This window comes from Lathamus discolor, chromosome Z (assembly GCF_037157495.1).
Source record: "Lathamus discolor isolate bLatDis1 chromosome Z, bLatDis1.hap1, whole genome shotgun sequence".
NCBI classification, from domain to species: Eukaryota; Metazoa; Chordata; class Aves; order Psittaciformes; family Psittacidae; genus Lathamus; species Lathamus discolor.
In genome coordinates, this window is record NC_088909.1 from 102092595 (window position 1) to 102118718 (window position 26124).

Consider the following 26124-nt stretch of genomic DNA (forward strand, 5'->3'; position numbering starts at 1 on the left):
TGTATTTTTGTCTATCATTCTGATAGATCTTCTACAACTACAGCCTGGTGTACAAAATGACACTACAGGACCAACAAAACTAACATTTGGATACATGTGCAAACTGACTACCTGCAACACATGCTGGAAGCCAGGGTAAGGGAATAGAAAGCCAAAACACGTCACTCACCTGGGCTTCTCTGACAAGCTGAGAAGAATCAGGCAGGCAGAAACCAATGGGCAATCCAACCTTCGCTGGGGTCTTGAATTTGTCTCCTATCTTAAATGGAACATCATCGAGATAACTGAAGGGCCCTGGAATCAAAAGCAGAAATTGTCTTAGGAGTTTAATGCATTCAGTTAAGACTCACATTTCTATATTTGGGAGATCTTTTATCTCTGCTGCCCCAGCTACACCAGATGACTCAATACAAAGGGAGTTGCTTGATCAGATACACACTGAATCTATTCGGACTTCACTGCCTCAGTTTTGGTGCTTCAGTTTTGGGCTTGTGTTTTTGTTTGGGTTTTTTAGGGGTGGGGTTTTGGTTTTTTTTTTTTTTAATCTTCTAGCCTGCAATTATTTAAAAATAAAAACAAAAAAAAAATCAAACACACAACCTAACAATCCAACAATTGGTACAGATTTTGAACTTAATGTACCAATCTTCTCAGCTCCCCTTGTGAAAAGGCTATGTTCACACAACTGGAAGCTGAAATTCTCCTGAATCCTGCTATGTGTCTATAAAAAGACCCATCACTTTTTGTCATATTCAAGAGGCTTCAAAATGACCTAGTTTTAGAGCAGCTACGACAAACTAAAATCCAGGTTTTGACATACACATAGGAAGCAATATTTGGACAGAAGTGGCCACAGGGGCAAAGTAGCCTGAAGTCTAGACACTCCACTTTAACCAAAACACAAATATCTCAAGACTATTTAGCACAGCAGTTCTGATTTTTGAAACCAGGCAATCTAATTTAATCAGCTGTCTGATTTCTGGTGACTCCAAAGAGAAGCTTCAGACCCATTTCATGGTCCTCCATTTGTCCTTTGTCACTCACACATGGTATTTCAACAGTGTTTTACGATTAAACTCTTTTAGGCACCCTGCAAAATCATGAGGCAGAGTCACTTAAGAGCTTAACTACCTCCAAGAATCATAGAATCATAGAGTCAACCAGGTTGGAAAAGACCTTTAAGATCATCAAGTCCAACCATTACCCCAGCTCTGCCAAGTCAACCACTAAATCATGTCAAAGACTCATCTACACAGTTTGTGAAAGCTTTCAGGGATGGTGACTCCACCACCGCCCTGGCAGCCTGTTACAATGCCTGAGCACTCTCTCTGTGAACAAATCGTTCCCAATATCCAACATAAACCTCTCCTGGCACAGCCTGAGGTCATTTCCTCTTATCCCATCACTTGTACTTGGGAGAAGAAACCCCACCTCACTACATCCTCCTGTCAGGCAGTTTTAGAGAGAAATAAGGTGTCCCCCCCGAGCCTCTTCTTCTCCAGACCAAACCCCCCAGGTCCCTCAGCTGTTCCCCATCACACTTGTGTTTCAGGCCCTGCACCAGCTCCATTGCCCTTCTCTGGCCCTGTTCCAGCACCTCAATGTCTCTCTTGTAGTGAGGGGGCCAGAACTGAATGCAGGATTCGAGATGCAGCCTCACCAGTGCCCAGTGCAGGGGAATGATCACTGCCCTGGCCCTGCTGCCACACTATTGCCGATACAGGCCAGGATGCTGTTGGCCTTCTTGGCTGCCTAGGCACAGAAGAAGCCAAACTTTAGGTGTGTTTTCCTTGAGCTGCTGTGCAGAAACAGTAGAAAACCCACAATATTAGTTGCACTTAGTTTTTCAATTAACTAAAAGGGGTCTCTTGGATCACTGGTCTAAGATTTTGGAATTACAGGTAAGGTTTCTGGCTGTGTAGAACAATCTGAAGTGTGTCTTTTGCACTGTCTGTGACTTCACTTTGTTGCAGATCCAAAAAGACATTAGCGGAAACATCTAAGATGGTTTTCAGTGACTAAACTCTAGCTCAGTGAGCTGTGACTTGCCATTTTTATCTGACCCATTTTCATACTCAGATGACAGTAAGTACTGTTTGTGTTCCCTCACTGTTGACTCACTTACAACAAGGCAGCCACAGGCTCAGAAACGACAAACAGCTTTTGAAAACAGGAACATCCTGTTAATTTGGAGTTAAATGTTTATGTGCTGTCATCACTTGTGCTCCCATACTATGCACTGCACTGGCTCTTCCCAGAGTCTTGTTAGGACACAGGTGGTATTTCCTTCAGCTTTGAAACAATCAGGCTGAATAACCTATATCCCACCTGCACAACTAGCACGCAAAAGTGCTCCAGGCAGAATATAAAAGTGTTTTCACTGATCATTACTGAGAAGCACACATTCAAGCATTACACAGCACAACATCCAGATGGCACTTCACTGGCCACCAACACCACTACCAGCCACACAGCATTCAAATCGCATTTGAGCTGACAATTTGAGAACCTGGATATGCCAAAGTGTTTTCTTATGCAGAAACAGCAACTATGGCAGAGTTCGCACTGAGATTGGTAAGTCACGTCCAGGTCAAAGACAGCAACCAGATCTCCAGACTCCTTGGTGCGGTGTGACTGCTGCTACTATGACTTGCTTAGTCCTGCTTAGATCAGGACTTGCTCCAGAGGATGATCCAAGTGATGATCCAGGATTACTCTCTGCATCAATCTCACAGCCCAAATTGCTCAGTGTGCAAACACTTCTCTTACTAGACCTACTGACACTGCAAGTGGTACGCACCTCTCACTGCACCACTGCCTGATACCCACAGAGGGTACAGGCACACACTGTGGTATTTACGCAGCCACGCTTTGTTTTGGTGTAGTAAAAACCTGAACACATGAAGACTAGATGGGCTGCCAGTTTAACCTCAGAAGCTGGACTAAGGAATAAAAACCTTCCAGTGTCTTCCCAGTATACTGATTTTTTTTCAATAGCAACTACTGCTATAACCTCATCCTGAATACAACTCTGCTACAAAAACCACAAGCACATGTTAAGGGACACACCACATGGTTTACGATATTTGACGGTAAAGTCTTTTTGAGGCAAAACACTGATGTACATAGTACTCACTTTGTTCCAGCTGAATCAGAACAGTACTAGTCTAGTGAAGTTAAAATTTGATCCAGAAAGCCGAGAACCCTTTTGTGTTTGTAAACAGATGAACCTTCTTCCTGAACACAGATGGGTAAGGGTGGAAACTGATATAAATGGCAAATGCTAAAGCAATAAGGAAAACCTACATATAGAAAGTATTAGGTGAGCCACTGTTTCATTAGTCTAAATGAAGCAATTAAACACATTTTTGAACCGTTACTTAATATGGTGGTCAGCCACTTCATCCTTTTAGCAGTTAAAAGCAGGATGTTCTGAAAATAGCCCTGGCAAAACTGGTACCTCTCAGTCTACTCTCTGACAATGCACACTATATGATATTCTGCCCAATGAATTAACTACAAGAGTAAGATTTCCCTCCACTTTAGTACAATGCAGAAGACAATGACCAACTCAAAGAAGCATATTCCAGCTTGGTAGCAAAACAGAAACATTTCAGGTAAAACCAATTACCAGCTATGAATAGGGAACAGTTCTGAAACCAAGCAAAACTGTTTTTGTGGTCACACAAACCAAACTTCTGTAATTTTCAGAAACAGGAGTTAAAAGCTCTCAAGTTGTATAACGACAGCGACAATACAACAGCAATGTTAATGTCCCTGTACAACCCACACTTTCTGTGCAACAGATGAGAGCTGCATTTCTAGATGCCACTAATTACCATAACTTAAGCTTGAACTTCCAATTATTCAAATGACAGGAGAGCATCTGAAGTTATATGGTTAGGCATAGTTACAGGTGTGTGCTAAGAATACTCTTCGAGACAGGAAAAGGGTTCCCCCTTCTCTCCACCCATTCCTTATGTTCTCATCTTCACATGAACATGGTGCTGACCAGCCTGCTCTATGTGGCTCTGCTTGAGGAAGGGGTTTGGTCACTTTGATCTCCAGAGGTCCCTTCCAACCATCCTGTGACCCAATAGAAGTCTTCTAACCTCTAATAAGCAGCTCAATAATAAATACAAGGCATGAATCAGCTATGTTGTGCAACTTCAGTCTCAGAATCACCAAGCTAAAGGCAGGTGCTGGGCTAGATGCTTTACAGTAAGCCAAAACTCTCCTACTGGGATAAATTCTTAAACAGCCCTGGAGAAGACTGAAACAATTGCCCTGCTGATTTCTTAAGACATAGTAAGTCAAGGAAGTTGCTCCACTACTCCTCAGAAACACTACTGTGACAGTGTCACTGGCACCATTAGAAACACAAAAAGGTAGAAGTAGCCAGCAACTTACAGCATCATTTGTTTAGATTTTGTCATTTTGAAGCCTGAAGCATATTCCACCAAACCATATTGTTTTGAGAAATATTTGAGACAGGCTGAATTCTAGCTCTGAGCAGTATCTCTGCTAGTCTGGTTTAGGAAGCAGAAGAGAGAAAAACAGACTGAAAAGACAAGCAGTTCAGAGACCATTCACAGGTACAAGAGCAACTGCTGAAGATCTAGCAGCTAACTAATAAAGAAATTAATTGTCTTGCAGCAGGATCACTGGGCCACAGGAAAGGCCACCACCTAAAAATTAAGTTTTGACAGGCCATTTTTATTAATCCTTAACCATGTATTTAAGTGAGGAATTTCTTACTCTGTGCTTCAACTTCACGCTTGCAGGACTGCATATATAGCACAAGGAAAAATGGAGTTCCCCCGGATTCTCTTATCTGCAAGATTACCCAGGAAGATGAAGGCTGGCTTTCCAAAACAAGAACTTTTTATAGGATGAAAAATCATGTTGAAAATTTCACATGAATGTCGCAGTACCAGCTTGAATGATTACTGATTTGAAGAGCTACTTTACGTACAAATTGAACTTTAATGTTCCACAGAAATATTAATCCTCTCAAATTATATCCCATTTTCTAAAATATCAGCACATACAGAGACAAATAATTATGATACCAATCATCTGCATGACATTACACATCTCAAATTTAGAATGTAGCTGAATGACATTAGTCCAATTTAGGAAAAAAAAAAAACACTGCTGAGCAAAAAGCAAGCATAGCTCAATGATATATTAAAAGCTTCACTTTCAAAGTCACAACTTCTCATGTGACTTCCACAGAAAGGAACTACACATCTACTGTCAACTTCAACTAACATAAGACAAGTATCACAACTGCAGTGCAGCTTTGATTTTGAAGGGGTTAAGTGTGGGGAGGAGAAGATATCATTCTGCCATGAAGGAGTGGTGAACAGCCACAGGATGAATTTCAGTTTAACCAGAACAGTCACAGCATCAGGAAGCAACTATGCAAGAAGGAAGCCAAGGCACTTAGTTCCTAACAAAAAACTACTCAGAGGCTAAACAGATTAGTCTCTATGGACTGTCGAGGTGGGGACATTAGTCAGCAGCAGTAGCAGTATTCATCCTGTTGGAAAGACAAGGATGTCAAGTTTCACTTACCATGAGAGTCGGAGCCCAACCTCTTAGAAGCCATTTAGAACCTGAAAAAAAAAAAAAAATTAAAAAAAAAAAAGAAAAAGAAAAACATTTTAAAACAGCTTTAACAACTTCACACATGTAGCACAGCATAAGCCTACACAGTTCTACAGCATCTTATCTCTGGATTACGGGACTTGTTATGACACTTGCTGTTTATCCTGTTTGCAATATAAATTTATTTTATAGCTTGGAGAACTGACTGATTAGACACAACTCAGCCCAAGGTCTGACAATCTAAATAGCAAAATGGAGAAAAAAAAAAAAAAACGCACAAAAAGTCAATAAAACCAGCCAAGAAGCAGCTACAGATGATCAGGCAGACAGAGTTCCAGATCACAGTGCTCAGAGACCATTCCATCCCAGCCCTGCATAGCACACCCTGCCTGCCCTGGCATTAAGAATAGCCCTTCCTACTGGAAATACCACACTGATCCTCTTCAGTTTAATCCTTGCTGCTCTAATAAAGGGGTACTATCATATTGGCTACACAGTCAGTTAGCCAGTGTGGCACTTGTCTAGACACACTGGGTAATGCACAGGTAACAAAAGATATACAATGAATGGAGATATTTTCAGATACACACAAGGAAATAATGCTAACAACTGTCCTCATCCACTCCCCACAGAATTTTACTAACAACTTTTAAAGTTTGGATGCTAGTCCTACATGGCCAAGATGTTAAAACACAGAAGTGCCTAGCCAGCTTTTACAACAGAGCAGGCCTGTGCTGAGAAAGAGTTAGGATAGTTGTCTCATTAGTTTTCAGTTAAAACCCTACTCAAGGATGCTTATGGTGTTAAATAACATACTAGGATTCTTTTTCTAGATTAGAAGTACAATACAAGATCTATCTCTAGACACCAGAGCATAATTCTTCAAATAGCTGAATTTGTAAGGCCTCCTTTGATATTACGCATGACACAGAATCAGTGTTGCCCTTTGTTCCTGAAGTCCTCCAGCTCACAGGTGGAAATGCCCAACAGTCATTCTTCAAAACCATGAAGTTACCTGGTACAGCCCCACCGCAGCAGACAGCACTCAAAGCACAACTCTAATCAGATCTAACATTCATACCATCATTCCTCAGTCAAGGTTCAACTTTCAGCCTCACTGTTTTCACTGCAGATTACAACTGTAAATGTTAACATATAGGAAGGGTTTCCTAATGTGAGGATTACACAGACAGCTTAGCTATTCCTCCTGGCAGCTGAAGACATAATTGGGGTCAGGAAGAGCTAGTTTCAAGTACCTTAGGAAATTACATTTTGCTCTGCAGAGGTCCCTTTCAACATTAGATGAAAATCAATTATGTACACCAACCCTACTGGCTACTGGAACTAAACATACAGCTAAAGCCAAAGCTCTATATAGAAGGTTACCTGGGTGCAACAGAATTAATAAAACACTATGAGCAGATGCTAGGCGATGGGGAAGTGAGTCAGGCTGGGCAACTCCAGGCATACCTTGTACATAAAAGCTGTTAGTCATTCGATGTTTATCAGGTTCTTTGGGAAGCTCATCATGAGGTGGCAGTGTGTGCTTGCAACCCAATTTGCCAATCCTGTGCTGTACTGCATCAAAAGGAATGTGACCAGCAGGTCAAGGGAGGTGATTCTCCCCCTCTGCTCCACTCTCATGACAACCCCTGCAGTCCTGCAGCCAGGTCTGGAGTCCCAATCTCATGACATCCCCCTGCAGTCCTGTAGCTAGGTCTGGAGCCCCAACACTAGAGGGATGTGGACCTGCTCAAGCTAGTCCAGAGGAGGCCATGAAGATGCCCCGAGGGCTGCAGCACCTCTGCTGAGGGAGCTGGGCTTGTTCTCTCTGGAGAAGAGAAGGATCCAGGGAGACCCTGTAACAGTCTTCCAGTACCTAAAGGGGGTTTGAAGAAACCTGGAGAGGGGCTTTTTACAAGAGCATGTAGTGATAGGACAAGGCGGAATGACTTTGACCTGACACAGGGGAGGCTGAGATATTAGGCAGAGGCTCTTCCCTGTGCGGGTGCTGAGGCGCTGGCACAGGGTGCCCAGAGAAGCTGTGGCTGCTCACCTCTGGCAGTGTTCAAGGCCAGGTTGGAGAGGGGTTGGAGCAACCTGGTCTAGTGGAATGTGTCCCTGCCCGTGGCAGTGGGTTGGAACTAGATGAGCTTTAAGGTCCCTTCCAATAAAAACCTTTCTAGGATTCTATGCTTGTCGGCACATCTCACCATCTCTCTCAACATTGGTATTATACCCAAAACTACCCCATTAAGCTAGAGAACTGGTTTTGACACTAGATGGCAACTTCTCAGAAATAAAACAAAACTCTGAGGCTTCAAAGAGGAGGTGAAACACTGTCAAGCCTTCTACCTCAGGAAGGCTGTCCAGGGCAAAGCTACAGGACCTCAGTACAGTTGTGTATCAACTACTGGAGTTGAATGGGCTATACCAGCCCCAGTGCTGCAGAGGAGGAGACCATACATGGAAAAGGCTATACCTTTCAGACCCAAATCACACAATCAGAGAAGCTGCTACATTACTAGTTCCTCTGTATGAGAGCAGCAATTAAGACATCAACTTCATTTGTTATTACTGAACAAGCCAGGCCACATGTGAAATCATGCAGTCTTAATCTCACCAGTCTTCTGTATGTCACCAGAGACTGAAGCACTGCCTGCAAGAATGTGCTATGGCTGCCAATCATCCACTGCTATTACAGTGGAGCTGAATCAGGGAGACAGCCTCTACACACTTCACAGAATGAAAAGCAAGTGATCATTTTCTGTAAGATTTCAGAACTTCTGATGAGAGGAAGTAACCTCCTCATTTTGGCAATCTGAGTTGACAAGGTAGTTATCTGCAGGCAATAGGGTTTAAACTGTCCACCCCATTCACCAGAAGAAGCTTACTGCAGACTGTACCTAACAGACAGTGAAAAGAAAACTCAAAGACAACATTTTTAGAATGTTAATTTATATTATTCCCTCTCCATCAGGCTGCTGCAAGGACATATTAAGTTACCACCTCACACACTGATCTCAGGTAACTGAATGCCAAGTTAACTGTGACACAATCCATTTTCTCCAGGGGTATTAGTAGCAATGCACACAAATCCCACAGAACCAAAGACATGCATATCTAGCACCCAGGGAATTTCACAGCAGTGTATCAACCTGGAGCTGCATAAAGCCTTGGATGTATTCTCAATGTCAATTTGTTGACAATCCTGCAGTAAAATCCTAGTGCACACCAGGCACCTCTATTAGCTTTAATGTGCAATAGGAAAATTGATTCCTCTGCCATATGCAACTCCTTACTTTAACGACAGAATTAGCTAAGGCATAGCAACACCAAGCTAATAATGAATTTACTATTTCCATAGAGACTGTCACATTTTAGATTCAGGTAGCATCTGAGTTTTTATCACACTAGCTCTTCCTGATGCACTATGAGCATGCATTCACAAAGATACCATTATTGCAGCACCGTCAGCAAACAGAATTGCTAAGCACTGCACACAGTGACACTAGGACAGGCTGCCAACCACATTTCATCACCTCCATTCCAAAGAGGGTTTAATTAAAATAGTGTCTTGTGACTAATCAGATTTGATGAGCTATTTGGGGACCACTGTATCAAGCATCTTGCCCTGTCCTGCTGGATGGAAAAAAACCCGTATTTGCAGCCAGTTAGGTTACTGATGTTGCCACTACACGTCTGGGCATTATCTGAACCATTATTTGTTTAGTCAAGGCGGTTACACTGTGCAGTAAAGGTCTGCTTAACTTTGTTACCTTTATTTTACAAATTTAAAGTACTTGCTCACAAAGCCTTATCAGCTAATAGATGACTGCCAAGCCCTATCACTGTTGCCTTTGATCTTCAGGCTCCAGAACAGGATGCTGAAGGTCATCAATGGGAACCATGCATGGATGCACATTTTAAACTGACAAAGAACATCCTCTACTGCATGTGAACTTTTCCAATACCTTTGCTGGGCTATGTAAACAAGTTAGTTGCACAGTACTACAAGGTTTTCTTACAGCCACCTACAAGCATCCTTCTGTAAATTTATACTTCCTTAGTCCCATCACCTTGCTTTTGGTTCTGGGTAACTCTCCGAAGAGAAGACATGGGTAGCAAGTGTCTAAACATTACAAGCAACTTTAACAGCATCAGCCACTGAAGCAACCTGATGTGAACTCTTCCCTTCCTGCATGTTCATTTTTCACTTAATAACACTGAGGTAATACGGCAACACTCTTAAAACCAGCCAGCCAGAGAAACATAGCATAGCAGAGCACAGGATGAAGGCAGAGAACATTAGAGTGATGATTCAAGGGGATAGGGGGGCAGGGAAACAAACAGAACAGCAAAAAATTCTGATTTTTTGCTGTTCAGATACAGTGACGAGGTAACACTGATGACAAAAACAACTGGCACAGAGAGACAGATAACAAGGCAAAAGGGCCTGAAGGGACAGCGTTGAGATGACCAAGACAGTGCCTGGCATGTCATTACTTAAACCTGAATGACTACTTTTCTGTGCTGCCAGACAGGAGAACATATAAGAGCATGATTTGGCGCATAAAGGGACAGTCACATCAACAGGTAAGAAAAAAATGTTACCACCAAGACTGACTCATAAGGAGCTCTGGGAACTTGGGGTGGTCTTTAATTATTATTTCCACATCCCTTCTATTGGTGTTTTCGCTGGAATTTATATCTCCATTCCTCTTATTCTGAAAGAGCTCTGATGAAAACATCCTACAACTAACGGCACCTACAGCTTTCTCAGTGATAAGTCAAGCCAGTTTAACTATCTGTCAAAAGGAACTGGTCTCTTGTTGCTGTATCCCTCCTTCTGGGGTGCAAGTACATCTAGATTCCAGACACATGAATTGTCTGAATTAACTCCCACCTAAGATTCAGATAAATGAGAAATGTACTTATTACGGGTCAGAAGAAACAAAACTGCCTGAAGTTATCAACCATAATCAAACCAGCACATCTATGATTTTCAGAGACAAGACCCATGATCTTGCAACTTCCATTTTGCCTGCTAACACACATTATGTAGTCTAAATACACAGAACCGAGGATGCACACATTCACTCTGAAAACCACAAAAAAGACAAATCGAAAAGGTAAAATTTGCTGCCCATATTACATTAATGTACTAATGATTTTACACCAAGAAACAGGTGAGAAGATGTTCTGTTTAAGTCACTGATTTCTAATGCATTACAGGTATTCCACATTCAGATTTGGTTTAAGTTTTCCCTACAACTATTTGTTCCAATGCAAGTGAAAGGCTGTAACCAACATCAGGATTCTATATATAGCCTCATACAACAAAAAGAGAAGTAGACAAGGCCTTCTGGCAAGATAAAACAAACATTAAGATTCCCATATCAAAGCTTCCCACCTAAGTAAGCGTTCAATCATTGCTACATAACCGAGATCTCTTAGTCTGACAGCAAAAAGCTGATCACAGAAGTTTACTACAGCACAAAACCAGATTGTGTTTTCATTTACTGCAGTCTCTAAACAGATGACATCACCCCAAAATCTGCAGCAAATGCTTCTGCTTTGTACTTTCAACAGTCCTGCAAACAATAAGCACAGTCAACTGCATTAAGGTATGCCCATTTCATAAAGGACAATGATGTTGAGTCACTGATAACAGCTCTTTGGATAAAGTCGTTGTGAAACTATATTTGAGAAGCTGCAAATACATGTCCTCCAGAGGAAATAAAGAGAAGGAAAAAAGAAAAAGAAAAACCAGTTTTCACTAGTCTTCACAGAAAAGTTTTAAGTATATCCACAGTAATTCCTTTTAGAGTGCTACTGAAATCCAGGAGATAGAGTACATTAAGGTTCTGGGTCTACTGTACGATAAACAAAGCCAAACCAGACCCTCCCTAAAGCAATCACTTACAGTTTCCGTTCAATTTTCAATGGCCACAGGTTAAAATAAATCTAATGATATGCCTTCATCTTGTGGGACTATCATGGTTTAAGCCCAGCCAGTAACTCGGAACCATGCAGCTTACTCTCTCACTGTCCTCCCCTCTTCTCTCCCCAGCCGGCTGATATAAAAACAGTCCAATATCTAAAGCATAATATCAAACTACTATTAATAATAATGATAAGAGAAATAACAAGGGGAGAGAATATAAAACTAAAAGCGGAAAAGGAAAAGAAAACAATAAACACAAGTGCTGCACAAAACAGTTACTCGCCGCCCACCAACCGATACCCAGCCCCACCCAAGCAGTGATCTGGGCCTTCTGGGTAACTCCCCTCAGTTTCTATACTGGGCATGACATGCTGTGGTATGATATACCCATCTGACTAGTTTGGATCAGGTCCCCTGTCTCTGCTCCCTCCCGGCTTCTTGTGCCCCTCCTCACTGGCAGAGCATGAGAGACTAGAAAGTCCTTGATTAGGGTAAACATTACTGAGCAACAACTAAAACATCCGTGTGTTACCAGCATTCTTGTCAGACTAAAGCCAAAGCACAGCCCAGCACCAGCTACTAGGAAAGAGAAAAATAACTGTTAGAGCTGAGCCCAGGACAGGAATGAAAGTGCAAACGGTCATCATATATTTACTCATTTGCAGAGTAGGGACTACATTAACAACAGGGGGAAGAGGAAGGTATGACATCTCTTCGCTGCATACACACCCCATGGATCAAAGGGCTATCATGAGAAATCTAAATTTTGAAAGACAGCCTGTAAAAATCAAAGTGACTCAGTCTGTTACCTTCAGTGCAATAACTGAGGTGCTGAGAGACAGGAACCAATACAACAGCACTTTAAAAACATTTCCAGAATACATGAGTAGGAAGGACAGGGGAAAAGAGCCCCTGAAGAGTAGGTCTGTGTGCAGATCACATTATTGGATTTACGAGACAACACTCTTTAGTGATGGCAGTAACATCCATTATTGGGCTTTACATGTAGATGTTGAATAGCATCTTCCTAGAAGCCACAAAGATTGGGAGAAATTGATTTTTCAAATTGTGCCATTGCTTAATGTGACATAGTGGGCAATTAGACCTTCTGCTTCAGTACACATCAATCAATGGGAAGTTAAAAGACAGCTCTTCCACAGACTCTTAGAAAAACACAGCATCTCTGGTGCTATTGTTCCATATGAATTCATTACATCAATATCCGACACCTTTAGTTACACAGCTACTCTCATGTCACGTCTCACTCTGTGCATTAAAGACACTGGACTTGTTAAAAGCACAAATTATTTGGGTTGTTTAAGGATTTATTGCTCTTAAATGGTAATACACAGCTCTATTTCTCATTTAAGATCCTGACTTTATTTTTGGGACAAAGTAATTTGACATACATTTCACCCAGAAATAAGAAAAAAAACCCTACAATGGCTGAGGACATGCAGTACACTAATGCACCAGTTTTTCAGTCACTGCTATCACCTGCCATACAAGTTTTCAATAAAGCTGAAGCTTATATACCACACAAGCCTCTGGAAGTACAGGTTTCACAGGCAAGAGCATATAAGGAGACTGAAAATTACTTATAGACAGCCCTGTGGTCAAGGCAGATCTGCACAAGGTTTTCCTTTGACCAGAAGCTCATGAGCCGAACAAGAGCATAAAAGATGCAGCTGTTCTAAATTCATATTTAACTGTAGCAGAAAATAGGTGACCTTTTTAAAATGGAGTCTTAAAAAAAAAAATTAAAAAAAAACTAAAAATACCTGTCAGAAGAGAAAACCATGTGCAACTAACATCTAAGGCTGCCCTGACTTTCAGACTCTGCAAACAACGGAATAGCACAGATTCTGTCAACTCTGAGAGCAGGTGATTTTAGAGTGCAGCTCCTACTACTGATTGTTACTTAAGTTATTTAAAGATCATACAAACACAGGAGGGAAAAAAAAGTGTATGGGTTTACATTATCTTCTGCTTTTTAAGATCAGCTTCGCTAATCTAGAAGATACACCACCACCAAGGAAATTGTGGTAAGCCAGAAGGATCAACTTCCCCTCCTTGAGACATAACAGAAGCAAGATAAGCCATTTTAATAATAAAGATAAAAAAGACAAGCAAGATACGCAAAATAAGCAAACATTTGCAAGATAAGCCACAGCAGGAAAATATAAATAAGCTGTGCAACTCCTCCGTTCTAGGAAAAAAGCAAGAAATTATGATCCAGCCACATATGAGGGTTATAATAATCTCACAATACAGTATTGAAGCAAGTCCCCAACTTGACGAGCAAAGCAACTGCTTCTATTATTTTCCTATATCTAAAGTTTGTATTGCAAATACCTACCACTTTTGAGAGCTTACAATAGTCAGACTGAAATAATCTAGTAACTTAAATTTAGCTACTTCAGCTTAGTAAGAACAAGACTTCATACTACTATGAACAAATCAAACCTTTAAGAGCAATCTTGCACTAGCTAGAGTGTACATGTTGTACACACACATATGTGCACTTGCTTTTCAGTTAATCCTAGCACTTTACAAGAAAGCTAAAATTTCAGCACAACCCTTCTCAAATGAGAGGCTGCTAGCTACACAGAGTTACTAGGGTCAACAACAAAATAGCCCACTTACTCCGTTCTTTCTGGAAAGATGTATGGAAAGAAACAGTGGAATATCTTGCGCATACAAAATGTATGACTGGAACCCAGAGCAGCAAAAGGTAATTAAAATGCTGCTCTGTTTGTTGCAGTGTTACTTCACTATGCAACAAGCTGACTCTGTAATTCTTGAATATTATTAATACTTCAGACTTGTCCCAGTTATGAATGAGAACTAGACAAACATTCCCAGAATTTTGCCAACATTAACAAAGTAGAACAGCTTTTGCTATTAATCAGAACACCCCCTTTTTAATCCAAAAATAACAGGATTGTGTGATTTTAAGCTACTGCTTCTTATACTCTTTGACCATGAGAGGTGTACAGGTAGCTGTAGGTCTTACAATTAGAAACAAGCTCAACTCTCGTTGACCATACCAAGATCTACTCCCAACAGAGACAAGAACTCTATTATACTGCAGAAAGCAATTTGTATTCTTTTGATAATTATTAATCAAAAATTTAATCCATTTAAACACACTGCAACAATTAAATGATTAAATTTTAAAAAATCTATTCTAACAAAAGCTGCACAGCTGTCGTCTTTTCCCTAAGCTCAGAAGGGAAATGGTACTGATCATTAAGAGGTACGGGTTTTGTTAGAAATTTGGTGAAATGTGAATGCTTATGGAATTATTTTAACAAAATGGACAAAAAACATCTAAGAAGAAATCAAGTTCCATTAAAGTTTTAAAATGGAAAAATCTGACAGCAGGTCAAACATCACTTGCCATTTTGTATACTTCATCTCAGCCAAAATATGTGTATACTGCACTGTACAAGAATAATGGGAGCAGTGTTAAGACTACTACAGATTCATCAATTTTTCCTCTTATATTACAGTCACATGAACTACCCACTCTCACCACACATTTAGTTTTTTCCAACAACATTCAGTGTGGTACCGGCAGAAAATACAGGCTGTTAAATTAGCTATCCCACCTACAAATGACTCTGCCTGCCTTCCAGCAAACAGGCTATAACCTTAATTCTGCATGGGAGCTGCAGCTTCAAATCCTCATTGCTTCCTCAGTTGAAGAATTTTAAATACACTTAAGGCCAGCAGCAGCCTTTGCACACTCCCTACAGGATCTCACCCATAATGTGGTTAAAACTGCTTAACTTTTCCAGCCATCTGATATCCCTGTTTTCCACTAACATACTTCATACTCAACTAGAAGAGCCATGTTCTGAGAACACAAGTGCCCCGCAAATTCACTTAATTTACTCATGGAATGGTTTGGGATGGAAGGGGCCTTCGAAGGTTATACAGTCTATACCCCCCTTCACAGGCAGTGGCATCTTTCACTAGATCACGCTGCTCAAAGTCCCATCTAACCTGGTTTTGAACACTTCCAATGATGGAACATACACAACTTCTCTACATAACCTGTTCCAGTGTCTTCTTCCTTATGTCCAATCTAAATCTACCCTCTTTAACTTTAATCTCCCAGTGCTGCCTGTTTTCACCGTAAGTTACTTTTTCACCAAACACACCCTTTGACAAAAATGAAAGCAAAAGTCCTAAAAAAACTCCTTACTACTGAAGTACCGAATAGGTGACCACAGCATACCTGGAAAACTGTGCTCACCAAAACTCTTTTCTGCAAAGTCACAATAAAGAACTCATACCTTCTCAAAGCTTCCTGATTTTTGAAATATACTTTATAAGCTTGGTTTGCTTTTGTCTTGACAGTGCTAATGTGAGAAATGTGAATTCTATCTTAGGTGCTACAGATGTGACACTCTTCACACACTTAAAGACTTTCTTGAGGTTTTACGCATCTTCTTCCACCATCATGTCACTGGTACAGCTTCATTTTCCAATGCTAGCTCATTTTGTCCGTAATTCATGTGCCACTCTTACTAAACCAACTGGTATCTCTCTTCATTCATCCCTTCTTATCAACACTGAGACAAGAAAATAAGTATAGACATAAATATACACCTGAAGAGATCCCAGGTTTTGCTGCACTTAAGGATAAAACTAACAGACAAGGGAAAAACCCCATCACTGTTCAAGGTGAACACTCACTTCAGCTATTTTCACATTTTCTGATCTCAGGTCACTTCAGGGACACATTTATTTCCAGATTAACTTAACAGAACAAAGGAATCAAACTGAAATACGAAAAAGTGAATCCAACAAATAAAAATATGGTCCCACAGCAATAATGCCTAAATAAAAAACCTATCTTATTTCATTTCCAGATATATTATCTGTTAAGTCTGCTTTCATGTTTTTCCACCCAGTCCAAAAAGGACTGAATGGCTGAATTAAAAAGATGATGCAGACAGGAAACAGTAGTCAACACTGAATTAAATTCCATTAGCAGAATTTCACCACCCTCACTGTAAAAAAATCTCTTCCTCACATCCAGCCTGAATCTGCCCTCTTTTAGTCTAAAACCATCACCCCTTGTCCTACTGCAACAGGCCCTGCTAAAAAGTCTCTCCCAATTTCTCTTATAGTCCTTACACTTTTAGGAATTTTTAAGCACTGAAAGACCACAATAACATCTCCCTGTACCCTTCTGGAATTGAATTCATTGGGAATACAGGAAATTAAGTTGCCTTGAATAAATTTGCCTAGTGCAGAAAAGTAGAAATTTGGCTTTGAGCAGAGAAGTCAAACTCAGGTTGCCCTCAGCAATATGGATATATTACAAAACCAGAATAGGATAAGTAAATGAGCTGCTTGCCGTGTTGTACATGGCACTAGAAAGCTTCAGTGACCTACAGCAGTACATCTGTTAAACAGGTTTCATTCTCTGTGTGCTACTGACCCAGCTGAGGTTACTAGCAGTGAAGATACACAAACATGAAGACAATCCTCACCCTCTGAGCAGGAAAGCAGAGCAACCACCCAGTCCCTGAGATTTAACTTTCAAGGATGCTCCATTTGCTATGCTCCCCTTTACATACTGTTCCAGAAAGCCCTCCTGTATCACAGCTGTCATGCAGCAGTCACCAGCTACATTTAGACAAGATATTCGGTAGGTCCCTAAGCATCATAAAATAACCCCTACACACACTTAATTCCTATTGTTTTTATAAAATGAGTTTCAAGATTCACATAGCCTTACTTAAAAACTGAACAGGTTTGCTTCTCTCTGTGTAAGACAACAATTCAGTCTCCATTCACAGCACTACAGTCCTACACATATAGTTAGTATTTTGAACAAATGAGTTTAAGGGCTAGTATGGACTGAAAACCTGCACTTCACTACAGACACAGAATGATCTTCCTATCATTAATGCACAGAACAAAATGCAGAAACTCTGAAGGTACCGGGAGCAGATACATACACAATTACAAGCCTCCCAATTAATAAGAATGTATTAAGACTGAAAAAGAGTTTCATGCTGAACTGGAACGGAAAACGGGAAAGAAACCATAGCCACAGAAAGACACTGCTTTAAGATAAAACCTAGAAGGCTAGAAGATACTCATACTGCCAGAAACTGAATACCCTTGCACGCATGCACACATTTTTCACTCATTACCTTTCCTCTGACCAGAAAGCAGTTTTGACACAATTCCCTTAGAACCTCAGCACTGCCTAGCTCTTACATGAGCCTTCAAAATACTTGTCAAGACACTTAATCAGCAGTAAAACTATTTCTCTTTTGCAGGTGTGGGGAACATGGCACGAGGAGAAAGCAGTCGGTCCACAAGCACCTAGCTCGGTCAGTAACAAACCCAAACAGAACCTGTATTTCCTGAATCCCACATCCACAGCTACCCCAGGAGTCACTGCATTCTCTCAAGTTTGGACCAGTATCTTTGTCTCCAATTTTCCCTATCAAATCACTCCTGTTCAGCTTTCCATTTTACTATAAAAGCCTTAAGGATGTTCTTCTGAATTGATAATACAAATCTGGATTTAGTCCAACCTTAGCTACTACTTCAAATTAATTTAAGTCTGTAATTTTGTTATACACTATATATATGGTCTCACTTAGTGGTACAGACTTTTTCCCTACATTTTAGAAACTATTTCAGCAGCTACAGTAATGAATGCAACCCCTGAAACATTTAAAGCAATAACTAAACAGAAACAGTTCATTTCATGTGCCAAAGCAGCCTTCAGAGATGCATTAGCTTAATTTCCTCAGGACGTTTTGACAGATATGACGCAGCTTCAGCAATCAAGACTCACTTCTACTTCATAACAAGACCAGAGTAGACTGCTGGACAAGGCTGCCCCACAACCATACAAAAGTCATGCATATTGGCTTTTCCTCTCCAACAACCTAACAGACTGGTAACAACATGGGACTGCTAACAGTACAGAGATCTACCTCAGCGGACCATCATTACTGTGACAAAGCAGCAAGATTACCTCTTTTTATAGAAAATAAGTGGAGAGACTGTAAGTTGAGTGTTCCTCAACTGAAATACTAGGTTTTCTCCTGTAACCCAAGAATGAGTCCCAGCCTGACTCCTTTAAAACCCACATGATGTTTGATTCTATCCAGCTTACTCTAGCAAACAAACTCAGTGCTGCCTAATGACAGAACTACAGCATCGCATTTACATTCCTGCAGTAGCACCAAATTACAGGAGAAATATGCCTTGAGGTCTTTTACTAAGTAAAACGGATACTCAGCTTCTGTCCTTCCCTTCAAGCTGGCAGAGAAAAACTTTTAAGTTATTTAATAGCATCAATTTATCCAGTGTATGGTTAGACCCCTGCACTGAATACTGGTGTATTTCAAGTGCTCATCTTCTTGGGAGAGGAGAGAAGGCAGAGAGGAAGAAGGCAGAACTTTTTCATCAGTCCAAGATCATAACACATACAGAACATCCCAAGAGACAGGCATACCTTCAGAACCACATACTACTTGTGTATGCAACACTGAAGCTCAGGTATGAAAAGGATGATATTATGTCCACAAACAGATGTGACGGCCATTCTGTCAACCAAATGTGTATTTCTAGAGTCCACTTCCAGCTCCAAAAGCAGCTTAAACCACCTAGCCATTTATGCCACATTCAACTTCTTCAACCTTCACCTACCTTCATTTATTGCCTCTTACTATATGCTTGTGGATTCTTAAAAATAAAGCTGTGTCCCTGCCCATGGCAGGGGGGTTGAAACTAGATGATCTTAAGGTCCTTTCCAGCCCTAATATTCCATGATTCTAAGTAGTTATATGCTTAGATATGAAAGTAATTGTTGATAGAGAGCCCTGCCAGCCACTGATCACAGACAGAATTACAGTTTGATTAACAAATCTAGGTTTATAAGGAGCTAATAAATCTCAGAGACATGTAATATAGAAATCTGCCCTAACCTTTCTTTATGGTTCATTACATCCCCGAAGTGCAAAGTTATTTTATACTACTGTAACTTTTCTATCCATTTGTATTTCCAAAATTCCAACTTTCACCTGATTTAGGGGATCTATTCATTTACTTATTCCCCTTCTTCCCAACAAAGAACCTAAAGGTACATTCTGAAAAGCATGATAAAAACCCTACTTTTTATACTGTTATATACACAGCAAGGAAAATAAAACTATAAACTTTAAGATATTTTCTACCAAGAAGTCAAATAGACTGGCAACACACTGCTTGCTGTGACCTAATACTTAATTAAAAGATTAAGAACACATTCCTTTCTCAGAGGGTATGCAGCATAAAGCTTTTCTATCTTTTTTCACTACATGCAGTTTCATTCCAGATGATTAATAGTGACTTTATTCCTATAAACTCCTTTCCCTACTACATGTGCCTCCTATATTTCTATGTCAAATTATTACATATTACTGTGCAAGGACACCACATGATGGTGTTAGTCATTAGGGTGGATCTCAGTGTGGCTTTGCTGTATCAGAAAAGGAAATACATATGCTTTAATAATTACTATGCAGAGTGCTTATAAACTAGGAATATGGTTTTATTTTAGAGTTCAGAACGGATGGGCAAATTAAGTTGAACACATAAGTACATCTGCATGTCTAGATTAAGTCTAGTGCTAACACTTGACACAGTACAACTGGTAATACACATATTGTCAGAAATATAACTACCCAAACCCAGCCTTCCAAACTCAGGGAATAAATCTCACCAGTCATTTCAGTCACAGCTTCATCTGCTGTTCACCTACAGACGTTGAACGGAGCAAGCAAAAAACATAAACATTAGAAAAGGGCTTACATCAAGTATTTCCCATAACCTAGTAGTTAGTTACCATGAATGCTGATCTCCACCAACATAGAGCAGGTCAACTCGGAGCTCACAACTCTTTATTACTAGTTTCCATAGCACTAGATACCAATAACTAGGCGACTTCAGTATAACCATATTCAAACCATCCTCCCGCTGAAGAATTGACCACTTCTTGGATAGGACTCATGTTCTTCCAATTTAAAATGTTATACCATGGTATAAGAGTTTCTGACGTAAAAGGCAGCTGAGAAAATACAAGCTCAGAATTTTCATTTGAACTCAGTCAGCTAGTTAGATAACAACTGCTAATGAAGAATGATATTTTGACCCCCTCTGCTTTCCCCTTTTAGAAAAGAATGTTTAAATCCAGGCTGATATTCTGTTCTGGGTGACCTGCTGGAAAGTAGTGAAGGGGAAAGGGACCTGGGGGTCCTGGTGGATAGGAGGATGACCATGAGCCAGCAATGTGCTCTTGTGGCCAAGAAGGCAAATGGCATCTTAGGGTGCATTAGAAAGGGAGTGGTTAGTAGGTCAAGAGAGGTTCTCCTCCCCCTCTACTCAGCCTTGGTGAGGCCGCATCTGGAATATTGCGTCCAGTTCTGGGCCCCTCTGTTCAAGAAGGACAGGGAATTGCTTGAAGGAGTCCAGCGCAGAGCCACAAAGATGATTAAGGGAGTGGAACATCTCCCTTATGAGGAGAGGCTGAGGGAGCTGGGTCTCTTTAGCTTGCAAAAGAGGAGACTGAGGGGTGACCTCATCAATGTTTACAAATATGTGAAGGGTAGGTGTCAGGATGATGGAGCTAGGCTTTTTTCAGTGATATCCAGTGATAGGACAAGGGGCAATGGGTGTAAACTGGAGCATAGGAAGTTCCACGTTAACATCAGGAAGAACTTCTTTACTGTAAGAGTGACAGAGCACTGGAACAGGCTGCCCAGGGGGGTTGTGGAGTCTCCTACACTGGAGATATTCAAGGCCCGCCTGGACAAGTTCCTGTGTGATGTACTGTAGGTTACCCTGCTCTTGCAGGGGGGTTGGACTACATGATCTTTTTAGGTCCCTTCCAACCCTTGGGATTCTGTGATTCTGTGATTCTGTGCTTCAAGTACATAGCAAGCTTAAAGGATTCCGAAAAAACCTCGCAGCTTTCAGAGAAAAATAAATTGAATAAACAAACCCCACAACCAAGTTTGGCCATACAAGCAAATTTTCCAAACACAGGAAAGACAGTATTTCTTAACATTTAAGAAAATGTCTTCCCTATACAAGCAAGGATTTGTAATAAATGTGATCATTTAAGAGATGGGAAAAAAACCAATGCTCAGTTCCTCTTAGAGGCCTCAAAACAAGACTACATTGACTACAAAAGGTCACTAGGAACACAGAACATGAGCTTATTCAAATCAAGTCAGAGGGTCAAAGCATTAAGCAATGCACTTTCATTCCAGAGAGGATTACCTACCTAAGTAGTTAACACACACAAAAATGTGAGCTCAGGCTTGTATTGATCAACTGCAGCCCCAGTGATGGAGTGGTACATGCTGTGAGATCAACAGTTAACAGAGCAAGCAGACACAATAAAGGGGAAGGGAAACCAATCTGTCACACACTTTAGAAGACCTACTTTTTCAAACAGAAAAGCTGTTTATAATTTGTAAACAACCTTTCTTTGCCTTTCCTTAAAATAATAGTTTTCAAAAACATCTTCCAGAGCTTTCCACTTACAGCTCCACTAGAGCTTTTTAACACTGACATTGATCTGAATCTCACTGATCAGTTTTAAAAAGACAGTAGTACCTCTACGTGGAGATCCTTGTAAAATGACAGCTCAATCTCTGGAATTTTATGGAAGAGACTGAGAGTGATCATGTTAAAGATAATGCTGGAGAAGGCCAGACAGAAGTTCCATCTAGTAAGTAAAACTAGATTTCTCACAGACCAATTCATAAAGATGTTCAACCCAGTACCAACTGTAAAATACAGGAACAGGCTGATGTCAAGCACTTATAATATAGAGGTTGGACACTGACAACAATATTGAATGTCCTGAATAAAATCCCTGAATTCTGTGGAAGAAACAGAAAATCATAAGCTTGTACAAGTAAAAATGGAGGATGAGTAAGGCAATGGCACTTTTGCCACCAGCAGGAGTCAAAACAGCTCCAGCTGATGGCATGACAGAGGCACATGAGGCGGTCTTCTGGTCTAGGAACCTGACTCCTATTCTATTAGCTGTCTCTAGAAAAACAAGTGCTGTGCACTGCAAAACACCATGTGAAAAATGGATACTGAGCTCTTTCATGTGGTTTTGATGATTTTTCACCATTAAGATTTTTCTATCCACCAACATAAACTGTGCATTGTCTTCCAGATAATCAGCATATTCTCTACACTGATCACTGTACTCTTAAAATATTCTGAAAATTTAAGTCAAATTCATTAAAGAGAAACTAGCATTTATCCATTCACACATCTTACACCTGAGATTTCCTCAATTTTCCCTTTGAAGTTTCTGGTACTTTTGTTTCAGCTTACACTTGGAGGCAACAAAAGTCTGATCACTTTCAGTTTTGTTTTTTGAGACTAAAACTACAAGCTTGCAAAAGGTAAGCTCAAAGTCTACATGTCTTCTCCCCCCATACTTAAGACTTAAGATTTCGCCTAAAATATTTAAGTCATCGACTTGCAATAGTGATCTAAAGAGTCATTGCTATTTTTCAATCATAGCTCTGCAGGTACAGAAAACTGATGTCATTAACTAGCAGTACTACTGTGTTACAGCAACAAAACACCGTTCAAACACACGGCCCCGAATACATCAGTTCAAATCTACTATGCCACTACCACATGTACCTTCTGAGCCCTGTTCCCCTCCAAGAACAAGTGCAGAGCTGCACACATAGCTCTGATCTGTATGGAGAAAATAAAAGGAGGCAGCCAAAAAGCTCTTTCCCTGAAAATTGCTGCTGCAGAGATGTCAGGTCAACCCTAGGAATCCAGCAGTTGCAGAAGTGTTTTTGCAGAGGGGCAAAGTCCCATGCTCTGAGGATGATAAGGGAAGGAAGGCAAGAAACAGGTGTGGCTAATTCCAGTACTTCTTTCTTCCTTAACACCCCAGACCACAGCTAGTGTTAGATGCCCCTCACCAAACTCCCACAGAAGCCTCTTACCCTATAACAGGCTGTAAGCTACAGTATGCCTTCTATCAGTAGCACAGCCTCTGAAGTTACACCACCAGTCACAACTCAGTTGTTCCTCAATTTGGCAATACTCACACGTCACTTAAAAATACCCACCTCAAAGTGTTTAAATTCAACATGAATACATTAAGTCCAGGATGGCAGCTGTATCAGTTGTACAGCCAAGTGCCAGAGTCCACCTTCTTGTTCCTATCCTACTAAGGCAGCATCGGTGTTATAAGATTACTGTAGGCTACTTTTTTTAATTTTTAAGTGATGTGTGGAATAAAAGCACTTGATAAGGTGATTACTCATTTCCACCTATTGTAAGCAATCCTAGTTTTCTTTCCCTTTAAAATGTCAGATTGAGCTAACAAAACTCAGTAAAACAGTTTTTGAATTATGCTGAATAGTTCACAGAAGTGCTAAATGTTCTACTTCTAGTAAGCACCAAGATAAACACAAGGAAGCTAGAAACTACAAAACTAAAGTATTCTTACGCTAGTGTATACACCCATGGTATGTCTGCATTTCAAATGCAGACAAAGAGATGATCCTCTCCCCCATTCAAAAGCAGAACAGCTAAACGGAAAAGATCCCGAAATAGGTAATTTGCATAAACAGAAATGTGAAGGGCTACAACTCTCCAAGTAAACAAGACTTTGGCTCTTCAGCCCACAAGATGCAAGAAAAAAGCGAACACAGTAGAAATCTAAAGCAACCAGCGGCAAAGGCAAGATAAATACTACGGTTTTCACAACACAAGAGACAGAAATTTGCAAGCTACCTGACAGCAGGCTTGACAAAAACCACATACACACACACCGAAAGCAAAAGCAAACATTTTGCTCCTTCACAAATTTAGTTGCTCTGGAGAGAACTTACAAATATCACGGCCTGTCTACTCAGATCTCAACAGCAATCAAGTCTCAGAAGGCAAAAGATCATTATCAAAGAGTATGAAGCGCAAAGGCATTCCCTTGACTCAGGCAGTCCCGAACCTGCTGGAAAGCGGGCGAGTGCAGGGATAGGAGCATCACCCCCTCTGCCTGACCCACCTCTGCTCCCCGGGCCCGAGCGGCAGGACTCCGACCTTCCGCGCTGACCACGCGGGATCTCATTGCCGTTAACGGTCACCCCCAACAGCGGTATCGAGACGTCGTCAAGGCGGAGCGAGGCCACGCACTGAGGCAGCGCCCACAGGCTCGCTCCCATTCACGCCCGGTGGAGCGGCCCTCGGTCTGCGACCCGTCCAACCCGCCCCGGGACTCCAGCAGGCCCACAGGCACCCCGCCGGCGCTTCACATCCACCAAACCAAGACGGAGGTACAAAGAGTCCTCTCGGCCAGGACGAGGAGAAGCGGCGACGGGGAGGAGGGCCCGGGGAGCGGCCGACTGCACCCTCCCCCTCCCAGGCCTCGTTACGAATAGGACCAGCACAGTCCCTCCCGCCTCCCCTCCTGGCCCCGTCGTTACCTGCGCGGCGCCTGGCGGCCCCTGGCTGTCGGCTCCGTCTGTCCCCGCGGACCACTGCGCGCCGCCCGCCCCTACGACACCCGCACAGCACCGCTACCTCCAGCCTCGCCGCCGGGCGACGCCATCTTGTCTACCTGCCCTCCGTCTCGCCTCCCAGGCGACGCGCTAGCGTCACACCGCAGGTCAGCTGCCCCCCCCAGCCCCCCCAACGCACCAATCTGGAGGCGCTCCTGGTGACGACGTTACCGCGGCAGCGAGCGGGGCGCGGCGATGGCGAGAGGAGCCACGCCCCCTTCCGTGAGGGGACGGCAGGCGGGGCGGCGCCCGGGAGCTGCCATGTTGCTGTCGGTGTCCGTGTCGCTGGCGGTGTCCCAGCCTTTCTGGGGTTCCTCCAGCACTTCCTGCTCCTTTCCCATTTGGACACAGCCATAGAACCCCCCGGGGAATGGATGAACGCGTCCAGCGGGGTCTAGAGGGATATCTCACCCCGTATTCCTCAGCCCCTTCCCTCAGCAGCCATGGTGGCCTCATCCCCTCACGAGGGGCTGTGTACCCACCCAGCACCAGAGCACGGTGCTTCCCTCGAGCAGGAGCTTTACTGCCGGGTTTTCAGCCTTTGGAGAAGGCTTTGGTCAAAAACATAGGGGTTTGGTCCAAACTGCAGGTGGTGGTTTGTGTATGTGAGAGAGGGTGTAGAGAGGGGGATTAATGGTGGTAAATCATGGCTGAAAGCAGCCAAACGAGATTATCCTCTGGGGAAGATGGAAAGCCTGTAGGGTTATTTTATAGGGTTTGGGGTTTTTTCTTTCTCTTTGGCTTCTCACAGCACCGTTGTTTGAGGTTTGTTAGACAAACCCCCCATAACAAGTCATAAAATAAACACCTTTATGAAGACTATAGTACATTGACTGCTTTCATGTCTCTGAAGGCACTGGAGGGTTTCGAGCCATCAGCAGCTGACTGGTCTTATGGCCTTTCTGCACAACATATAGAATCATACAATAGTGTTCGAAAGGACCATCTAGTTCCACCCCCCCTGCCATGACACTAAACCCTGTC

The 26124-nt window shown here is 41.9% G+C and overlaps 1 protein-coding gene across 4 annotated transcripts in view; it reads right to left on the reverse strand.

The window, feature by feature from the left end:
* UBAP1 (ubiquitin associated protein 1) overlaps window positions 1-25309 on the reverse strand; it is a 39925-nt gene extending 14616 nt beyond the window's left edge. Inside the window, exons 1-3 of one of the 4 annotated variants that reach the window (XM_065661379.1) lie at window positions 25280-25309; window positions 5581-5621; window positions 170-294 (exon numbers count right to left, since the gene is read on the reverse strand). In XM_065661379.1, coding sequence (XP_065517451.1) covers window positions 170-294; window positions 5581-5614 — 159 coding nt within the window. In that variant the 5' untranslated portion in view covers window positions 5615-5621; window positions 25280-25309. Of the gene's footprint in view, window positions 1-169; window positions 295-5580; window positions 5622-20309; window positions 20331-24647; window positions 24678-25065; window positions 25241-25279 lie in introns of those variants that run through there. The other 3 variants (XM_065661378.1, XM_065661380.1, XM_065661381.1) reach the window with 3 other exon arrangements.
* Between the last annotated feature and the right edge of the window lie 815 nt (window positions 25310-26124).